General features: G+C 35.3%; 2 protein-coding genes across 2 annotated transcripts in view; both read left to right on the plus strand.

Moving 5' to 3' along the window:
• LOC110019900 (ABC transporter G family member 44-like) overlaps positions 1–432 on the plus strand; it is an 11,105-nt gene extending 10,673 nt beyond the window's left edge. Inside the window, 1 exon segment of the mRNA XM_020717770.1 lies at positions 404–432. Coding sequence (XP_020573429.1) covers positions 404–432 — 29 coding nt within the window.
• A 3,708-nt stretch (positions 433–4,140) lies between these two features.
• Positions 4,141–10,876, plus strand: part of LOC110017887 (formin-like protein 20) — a 33,308-nt gene continuing 26,572 nt past the window's right edge. Inside the window, exons 1-2 of the mRNA XM_020715042.1 lie at positions 4,141–4,497; positions 4,579–4,656. Of these exons, the coding sequence (XP_020570701.1) occupies positions 4,390–4,497; positions 4,579–4,656 (186 nt within the window). The 5' untranslated portion in view covers positions 4,141–4,389. The remainder of the gene's footprint in view (positions 4,498–4,578; positions 4,657–10,876) is intronic.

Below are 10,876 nucleotides of genomic sequence, written 5' to 3' on the forward strand. Positions count from 1 at the left end.
TTCCCTACATCGTTCAGTTCAGCTTTAGAGCCTTTTTAAAACTTAGTTGTCAATACCTTCCCCTTTCCATGAGTTTGTCGCTCCTTGGATAAAATGCTCACAAACTCTCTCGGACTTCCTTCGCAAACTCATGACCCAACAATATTCTAAAACGGCAACACATTGATTTGCAGACTTGCAGCATGGCTCTATTAGCAGGTTCTTTCTTCATCAATTCCTATCCCATATCATAATTTGGCACCCACTTGCTACTCATTTGTCACACTCAGGGTTCGGAAGATGGTACACCCCGTCAATGCAGGACATGATGAAATGAAATGAACATATTTTGTACTCTTGCAGAAAGACTTGCCTGTAAATAAAAAATGAAATATAGATTTTATTCATATTGAATAATCAGCAGGTACAATGGAACTGAAAGTCGGAACCTAGCTGAATCCAAACTTAAATGATAATAGGAAATTGTTATCTAAATCCAAAAAGAAAGATAAAATAACTAAAACAAATATTTAAAAAAATACCAAGACGGGAAAATTAAAATTGAAAGCTTGCTCTGGTGGAGATGTTCCTATTGGTGGTTCAATAGAATTTGTTATGTAAAAATATCTAGGAGTGAGTTTGACAAACAAATTCAATAAATAACAATTACATATTAAAGAGGGAAAATACGACATGCAACATTGATAATAAATAATGACGATCACTACGTGCATGTATATATAACAGTGTAAGACAACAAGAAAGTGATAAGCACCGAGTATACTTAACATAAGGAAACATGCAATCATTTTCAATCATTTCATTCATTAATTATATAGTTGATTTTAACGAACACTTTAAAACCGAGAAATTCAATATCAACCCAACGAAACCTGATGATTTTGATTAGAGTCATCACTTTTTTGAACCGTCGACCCGACTAGCCAAAATCAAAAAAAGTTCTACAAACCTACATATCATCACACACAAGCTTGCTAAATTATTTCCACAAGCTTAATATATAAGAACTATAATATGTCATTCAAGCTCGTGGTATGACAATTGCAATTTCATATAAGGTGTGGAAAACGAAAGGTCATAACTGTGGGATTAATTCAAATATCTAATAAAATTTACATCAATAAATTAAGGCAGTTAGTGATTTCATTATGAGTAATAATTTAAACCTAAAATAAGTACAAAATTGAAGTAGCAAGGGCATGACTAGCAATCTTATAACATAGGTATGAATCTATTTCAATTAACATGGATTAACGCCCCAGACTAGGAAGTGTACGTTTAACCTCAAATAAAAAAGTGTTACTTACCTCGAGGCGGCAATCAATCCGACATCAACTAGAAAATAAGATTAATTACGTATTTTAAGTTTTACCATTAAATTAGTTATAACATAATCAATGTTCATTATTATTATTTTTATATTATTATTATTATTATTATTATTATTATTATTATTATTATTATTATTATTATTATTATATTTTTTTCAAAGATGGATGACGACATGTGTCTGTTCATCCCATGTGTGCTAATTCGACCCAAATAGATTCGGAACAGAGGGGACTTATGCCGAAGCTGCTAACCAACAGGGCATCAGTTGTGCACATTATTATATTATATATGTGTGTATATATATCTATGTATACACATGTGTGTGTGTGTGTGTGTGTGTGTGTGTGTGTGTGTGTGTGTGTGTGTGTGTGTGTAGATGTATGTATATATGTGTGTGTTTGTGTGTGGATTTATATGCATATATAAAGATGAGTAAGATGATACGACTAATGCAAAATGTATTGTATAACCCAATGCACTAAATGATATGATATGGATGAATGTGAGACCCCAAAGTTAAACAATTCTCCTTGCCAGTTATTTTAAAATAGGGATAATACCTGTCACTACAACAGGAGCTTCACAGGCTTCTTGCGGAGCCATAACAATTGTGATAGGTGGAATCGCTTGACTGGATTGTTCTAGAGCCTGAGATCATTGAGGCTCGTACTGCACCTTTGAAGGATGTTGATAAGTGAGGGGCGGATGCTTTTGTTGGTACTACAATTCAAGAGGTAGTTGTTGATATAGTTAATGTACCATCACTTGTTGTGGTTACTGTTGGTGCTGAAGATAGTATTGGTCTGTCAGTCTGATGTCAACTTGTTTATAGTGTCGACCATTATTAAATCTATACCACCCATTCTTATGTTGCTTGTTGTTGGTCTCCTGGTTTACCATAGGCTTAATTTGGGGTGGGAAGGGGCAATCTTTGATTTTGTGATCGGTGCTATAACAGTTAAAACATTTGTTAATAGTTAGGTTGCATGGTCCAGTGTGTCTCTTTCTGCAGTGAAGGCAACTAGAATTGTTCTCAGGTTTATCTTTCATGTGTTTCTTTTGTAGTTCTTCTTGCACTATAGCATTAATATCCTTTCGTTTTGTGGTAGTGTTTTCTTCACACACATTCAGCTTTATCTTGACATGTATGCCTCAGTCCACCAACACTATGTAGGCAGCATACTTGACAGTCGATTGGCACTTTCAAATGTCTTCTCTCAAGCCAATAATTAGATGATAAATATTTTGATCTTCATGCTGATTAAACGAATGAATGAAATGAATGATCCTGATTAATTGTTTTAATAATTATTATTATATAAATTAAAGCTAATTTTCTCTTTCCTAAGAATCAAATCGACTCAAATTCATAAGATAAGCTTAAACTCAAATAATTAATTTGGCTTAAATAAAAGAAGAATACTAGAGTTGAACTCTATTATTTTACACTTTTTATAAACTATGATGAACGATCGTACTAAAACATGTAGCACATTGATATAAAATAATGTGAAAGATCTCAAGGAACTAGGTTTTACATACATACTAACTAATCCTAGGCAGTTACATATCTAACAAATAAACTTTATATTTGTTATCTTTATAATACTCAAATCTTTTAGTTGAGATAAAAATATGATTATTTTAAAATATACATTTTCATGCATTGATAAGAGATATTCTTATAAAAATTGAAGTTTAGTGAAGTTCATGTGTTAGATATGAAAATACACGTGAATTGAGGGGTATGTATATAGAATGAAAAAAATAGTTGTTTTCAGCACAATACGAGAGTCTAGGGCTATCAAAATGGCTCGTTATTTATGAACAACTCATGTTCCGCTCGTTAAGTAGCTCGCATTCGATTCATTCTCTAAACAACCGAGCCGAACACAAACAATCTTTTGGCGCTCCACATATAACGAGCTGAACTATATATATATATATATGATTAATATTATTTTTAAATAATGTAATTGACTACAATGCCACAAAGATTTATAATCAATTAAAATTACTAATTAAAAATACAATAAAGATATATTAAATACTATTTAAATGAAAATTCTAATATAAATAACAAGATTTAAATCTTGTCATATCCTTAACATCTTAGCGCTACATTAATAGGGTTGTCAAAATAGTTCAATTTTCGTGAATAGATCGTATTCGACTCGATAATCAAGTGAGTCGAATACAAATAAATTTTTTTAGCTCGATGTATAAACTAGCTGAATACGCACAATGATACTTTTTTTAATAAGCATAGTATGAACTCTCTCTAGCTCGACTTGTTTACACCCCTAATGGCTGGATACATGACTGTGATTGTTAAAATGATTTTTTTGTTAATGAACAACTCGTGTTCGATAAACAAACGAGTTGAACAAGATCAAATTTTTGTATTCGAAAAATAAATGAGTTGAATACAAATAATGATATTTTTTAGAGTCTATTTGGGGCAGCTGCAGCTTATTGAATGCTCTATAGAGTCTATTTGGGGCAGCTGCAGCTTATTGAATGATCTGTTGAATGCTCTATTGATAAGCTGATTAAAAATAATCTGCCGATAAGCTAGGTGCGATAACTACTACAATTTTTTTTTTTTGAAAAAGTAAGACCGCAGCAAAGAGTTGCCACCACACATAGACAAGTGCGGTGTGAAAACAATATTTTTAGCATTTTGAAAACGCATAAGCTGCCAAAACATAGTTTAATCAAACAAGTCAGAAGCGTTTTCAAAATGCCACCATACCAAATAAGTTGCCACAAACAGACCCTTAATTAGCCAAACACGAGCTGGGCCAAGCATGCTAGTGTTTGCTAGTGTTGGACTCGTTTACGGGTAACAAGGCCACAAGAACATCCGCTAAATCCATCCGAAAGGGTTTCATATTGAATCCGATTTCTTCTTCTTTCCGAATATCCAATCCGACAAGGTTTCAAAACCCTCGATCTTATGCCCGTCACCTTAGGGCCCGTGGATCCGGATTTACAGACGAAATCAATCTCTTTTATCATACAAGGCAGACACCAGAGCGAGGGAAATTGGAGGCGATGGCTGCGAAGCAGCAGCAACAGCAACAGTTTTCCGGCGACGGGTTTACGTCTCACATTGCCGGAATGTCTAAGAGCCAACTCTATGAAATCATGTCCCAGTTGAAGGTAACGCTATTATCCATAGCTTTCTTGCAGAGGCTTTGCCCTGCACTTGTCGGATTTGAGGCTTAAGTTGCCCTTTTACAGGTTTTGATCGATCAGAACCAGAAGCAAGCGCGGCAGATTTTAATAGAAAACCCTCTTTTAACCAGAGCACTTTTCCAGGTTTTATTTCTTCTTCGATTGGTTTTCTCGCAATATGCACTTTTGTGTTTTACTTGGTTTCGGAGTCATTGAAATGTTTGATTTTAAAAAAGTTGCGAAATTTGGACTGAAACGACATGCGCTGCTCTTTGTTTTGTTTTTAAAAGAAGTTTCTATAAGAGGGGTGTCTCTCTACCGTCTTGGTTCGCATCTTACGTTGCAAGAGAAATTTGAAGAGGTCAGGTGAGGTGTTAGGGCTTATGTTGTTACTACATTGAATTAATAAAGCTAAGTAGACGAGCAGTTCAGTTCAAGCCATTTCTTTTTTTGAAGGGATTTCTCTTATAGGCTGAACTCCTTTTATTTGCCCTCTCTCAGGTCTCTGCACAGTCGTGTGATTTTGGTTTAGTTCATTAATCTTGTGTCAATGACTTATGGTTTTAATAGAATATATAGAGAGCATGAATATGATATGGATTTCTTGGCTTGAGCTTATGAGAGAGTAGTGTTTTTATAGGCAATTCTGTGTGTTCATTGAACAAAAATTTGGTGGGCTTCTGAGTGGATGGGGAGTCGTTTTTCATGTGCTAATGTTAAAGTATGGTGTGAGAGTTTGTGGAGTATAGGAGGTTAGGTTAAGTGGTGCCTTTATTAGTGGACGAGAGATAAACTATGATGGAGTTATATTTTGGAAGTTTTAGTAGGATAAAGGCTTGGATATGGATGGTTATGAGGTTAGCTGAGATTTTTTGTTAGTGGGGTTATCACTTAGTATGTGTTGGAGAAGATTGAAGAAGAAAGGTGTTTAGATGGAAGTTGGATGCTTAGGTGCTTAAAGTGAAGGACAAATTTGAGAGCTATAATACCAGGCTTCAGGCTTAGATGTTGTGTTTTCGATGTTGTGGAGGTGGTAAAGGTAGTGGGTAGAGGTAGGATGATGATTAGGGTTTGGGACTTGTAAAGGTAGATGTATAATAATTCCAAACTTAAGGGGTTAAAATACGAAATGACTACCAAGCCATCTAACAGAAAGGGGGAATACCATTTGCAAAATCAAAGCTAATCTTTCTAATTGCTTTAATGAAATCAAATATATGTAAGCATTAATGTCCAAATAATCTCATGTAGGTATGATTGTAGAAATTTTTTTTTGTAAAATATGAAAATAACAATATTTAAAATTGTGTAAAAATAGGGAGTTGCCGGCCTTATGAAATCAACTACTTCACAAAATGTACAAATGCTATTCATGCTTTTTTGATTTGAGGGTAGAACCTTGGATTGTGTCTTGGAATGTTGAAAATATCTTGATTGAAGAACAGAGGACTGTCTAAGCTTTTATTGAAAGCAGAGCTTTGACCATGTCTTATTCATTCCTTGATGGAAGGTTGGTTTGAATCACCTTGATCATCATACTATTAAATTCTTGTTTTATGGATGATTTGATTGATCTTGATGCATCAATCTGTTGTGATGTATAAGTTTTGATAGAAGAATCCTCTTGTCATGTGATGAAGGCGACACAATGATGCTTAAAATAAAGATCATGTTTAAATTTTACAGATGTAGGCAGTGCACACAATGATGCTGGGGTTATTTGGGTGAGGGAGGTTTAATAGGCATGAGAATAGTCTCAGAAGTGAGGTCTTGTGGATTGGTGAAGAAGCCCCTTCTGTTGGTTTAATAGTAATTTTACTAAGGGCATTGGGATGGAAAAAGTCTTAAGCATGAGGTACAATAATTGATCCATTTTTTGTGATCATTTTGTATGGTTTTTTTTTTTTTTGGAAGTTTTGATAATATTCAATGTTATGACTTAATCCATCACGATCATGTTTAAAGTTATTCATGTTGATCTACATAAAATTAATGAACTCGTTAAAGGAAAATATTTTGCACTATTATTAACCAACAATAATAATGGAGCTCACCACAACTTGATGCTTGATATGTATGTGGAATTGCTTGACCGCTTCTTTAGAAATTGTTGAAGTAACCCTAATTGTTGATACTCGAGATGCTTTAGTATTTTGAAGTTATGATACCAAATTGAGAAAATTATAGTGTGTTTTTGAGCAGAATGGAAATGTGTGTTCTTTTAATAATACTGGAAGGTTTTTATGATGGTTTTGTTGAGGCTTTTAGTATATAGATGGCTAGCTTAAGTGGGATCTTTGCCAATGGCAGAGAGTGTATGATGCTTGAGTTATTTGTAGAACTGGTTGTTTGGCCGACAACAAAAAAAGTGCACTATATTCTTTTTTGGGGAGTTTTGAAAATCCTCGTGATTCGCTGGAAGAAAAATAAATGCAATGTATAATTATAATGCCTTTGAAATTCATTTTCTAGATTGATTTTTATGCAAAAGTTGTTGTTTAAGTATTTTTTATGCAGAGTTCTTTTAACATACAAAATAGATTTTTATTTTATTTTTGTAAATATTTTTTAAAGTCGTGTAGTCCACAGGCTAGTCACTCTAATCATGCTAGAACTACTGACAACCCAATGGCTTCGGGTGTAACGATCCCACCAAGAATCGAATCACTCTAATCATGCTAGAACTACTGACAACCCAATAGCTTCGGGTGTAACGATCCCACCAAGAATCGAAGAATAATATCATCGATTCTTTCCTCTCCCTTATTGAAGATCCTTGAGATAAGATATACTATTTTAATAATATCACTTCGTATCCCTCGTTTAAGCACACATAAACAATGTCGTCATTGTCATTACCACCTAGACCCTAGACTTATCCTAGTCCGGTGATCTATATTTGTCATTAACAAATGTCCCCAATTGCTAGGAGAATTTGAGTGTAATATCAAAGCTCAAATCCCGGTACATTGAGTTTCACTATATGTCAAGTCATGACGAGAATTCTATTATTGATTTAATTAAGGAAGCATGAACTACGTCTCGGTGCATCCTCATGTCTATTGTCTTAATCAGTTTGTGAATCAGGTTCAAGTGTCTAATTTCATTATTCATTCGAAAATTAGGTAGATGAACGTTCACCTATGGTGTGCTCCTAAAATCTAAGAAACCTACATTGAAAAATTAGATAAATAAACTCTCACCTAGCGTGTGCTCCTAAAATCTAGGAAGCCTATACTGAAAATTATGTAGATGAACCCTCACCTATGGTGTTCTCCTAAAATCTAGAAAGCCTACACTAAGAATTAGGTAGATGGACTCTCACCTCGGGTGTGGTCCTAAAATATAAGAAGCCTACACTTTAACTTGTGCTTAAAGTTTCAAGCTTATGCCTCTAACTTGTGCTTGAAGTGATTTAAGGTGTTTTACTCTCAATTAAGTGTTTTCCAATTAATTCTCAAATATTTTTAAGTGTCTTCCAAATAATTAAATCAGAAATTCTTATTTTTTGACATAACCATTAACAAAAGTAACAAAACAAACGAAAAGAGAATGTTGACCCACTTTCAAAACTAACAAATCTAATAGGAAAATATCAGGTAAATCAACTTAAAAACGTTTAAAATTTTTCAACAGCTGTAATTAAATAGACTCTCGAGAAGAGTGCTTAAGCTTGTTCTAAGACAGTGTTTTGATCGGCCCAAAAGTCTTTCAATTGAGTAAGAAAAAGAGAGATCCAAAAGACATCAAATAGACTTAGAAAAGTGCGGACCAAAAACTATGAGATGAAATCAAGAAGCGCAACCCCTAAGCCACTGGACGGACCCACGAAATGCAGCTCGTAAGCCGCCAAACGGGCCTAAAAAGGTGAAGCAAAACCAGCCCCTAAACAGTTCCAAAACCGTGCATTTAAAGGCTTCAAAATTAGCGTTTAAGGGTTCTAAAACAACTCTCAATTACTCTAAACAACCATTTCATACTTCCAAACAACTACCGACAACAGCTTCTAGGCTCCGAAAGCCCTTATCTATATGAACCCGAACATCAACTACATAGGCTCAAACAACAACTACAACTACAACACCCAAACAACTACCTACAGCAGTTTCTAGGCTCCGACAACACTTATATGACACCAAATAACATCTATATGAGCTCGAACATCAACTACATGAACCCAAACAACAACTACAACATCCAAGCATCAATTTTAAGCAACCTACATCAGTCCTAAGCTTCACACAACTTTTAAACAACTACCTACAACAGCCTATAGCTATCGACACCTCCAAACAACAAATATACAACAATGGATAACACCCAAACATCAAATTTAAGCAACATACAACAGTCCTAAGCTTCCCACAGCTTTCAAACAACTACCTACATTAGCCTATAACTATCGACACCTCCAAATAGCAGGTCCACAACAATGGACAACACCCAAACATCAATTTTAAGCAACCAACAACAGTCCTAAGGTTCCCACAGCTTCAAGCAACTACCTACAACAACCTACAGCTATCGACACCTCTAAACAACAGGTCCACGACAATGGACAACACTCAAACATCAATTTTAAGCAACCTACGACAGTTTTAAGCTTTTCACAGCTTTCAAACAGCTACCTACAACAACTTACCGCTATCGACCCCTCCAAACAACAGGTCAACAACAATGGACAACACCCAAACAGCTCTCCAAACAGTTCTCGCAGTAGCGTACGTCACTACACAACGTTTTGAACACCTCCAAGCCATAATTCGCAGCACTTGTAAGCTGCATACAACACTTAATTAACTCACAAAATATATTTTTAGTAGTTCCAAAAATCAGTACTTAAATGGGGCGCAAAATCTGTCTTTCAAGGCTCCAAAATGGTACATAAATTACTTCAAAACAGTGCGCAAATCAGCATTAAAATAGTGCATAAAACTCTCAAAATCAGCTGGTAAACCAGCCCCAAAACGATCCTATGCAGCACCAAAAACTGAACTCAAATCGTCTCCATGACCGCATTTAATTGGCTCAAAACCAATACTTAAATGAGGTTAAAAAATATATATTTTTCAATCTTTTCAAAACAACACAGTTATGTGGTAAAACACTATTTTCAACCCTCTTAAAACAACGAATGCGTGAGAAAAGAAAACATGACCATAAGTATTATCTTTTTATAAATCTATGATAATCCATAAAATATTTTTCCATCGAATAACCCAAGCAATCATATCTTTATGTCATGAGCATATGATTTTTTCATAGAAAAAGACGAGATAATAATTGCAGTTGAACATTCATTTCAATGGACAGATTGATTTTTAAAGAAAAGTTTTCCCATTCTTAATGATAGATTAGCATAAACGCAGTTGGTTAGAGAATAAAAATTAAGCAATTCCTTCAGATAGATTTGATGTTATCTAAAGAATGACATGAAAATCTTTAAGATAATGAAAAAAAAAACAAACAAAAGATTCTGCATTCTGATTTCATTTTGCATAATTCCTATAGGTAACAAAATATCAAAACAAAGAATTATTTGTCTCTTTCATTTTCAAGTGATACCTCAAATAGAAGTGGTGAGGATGGAGGAAATCGATGGCTTCGGTCGAATGTGAGAGGCTTTCGGTCGAGAGAGCGTTGAGCCGAGAGAAGGGGAAAGCTGAAGCGGGCGAGAGCGAGCTTTCGACTGAGAGAGTGGAAGCAGGTGTGTTCGAGTGGGAGAGGGCTGGTCATGTACCTGCTCTATCTTTTGTGCCACCGGGACGCCTGCTGAAGCTGCTTCTTCGACTATCCTTTTCTCTAAGAGGTCCTGCATCAAGAGCTTGTGATGCCTCATGTTGCGTCGTTGCGTACGTAAAAGTGGTATCCTTCTAGATGTGCTTGCTGGGGCCTCCTGTACTGAAGCACTGATGAGGCTTCCCTCTGTTGTCAGGACCATGGACTCCATCTGTATGACCCTCATTAGCGGGCTGTCGACGAACTTGTCTGGACGAACCCAAATGCCAAAACAGACTGCGCCGACGCGTCTGGAATGTCAAATTTAGTCGGAAAGGACACCCATATTGCTAGGGTTACACGAGCGCACAGCTGACACAAAAATCGATGCATATTTTTTTAATTAACGGGTGTGGGCTCGGGCTCAACTCAGGTTTGAATCGGGCTCAATTCTGGCTATAATCACCAACTCACAAAATTTTAAATTTTAAAATTCAAACGGAGCATTTAAAACTCATTTTAATTGAAAATAATTTGGTGTTATTTATTTCCAATTGAGTCAGCTACATCAAAGGAAAGTATTCAATTCGCCGCCAAAGTTTTCACATAACGGCTCTCTAAACATTTTGTCTCTACAATTTCTCCC

Source organism: Phalaenopsis equestris, unplaced genomic scaffold (genome assembly GCF_001263595.1).
Source record: "Phalaenopsis equestris unplaced genomic scaffold, ASM126359v1 Scaffold000002, whole genome shotgun sequence".
NCBI classification, from domain to species: Eukaryota; Viridiplantae; Streptophyta; class Magnoliopsida; order Asparagales; family Orchidaceae; genus Phalaenopsis; species Phalaenopsis equestris.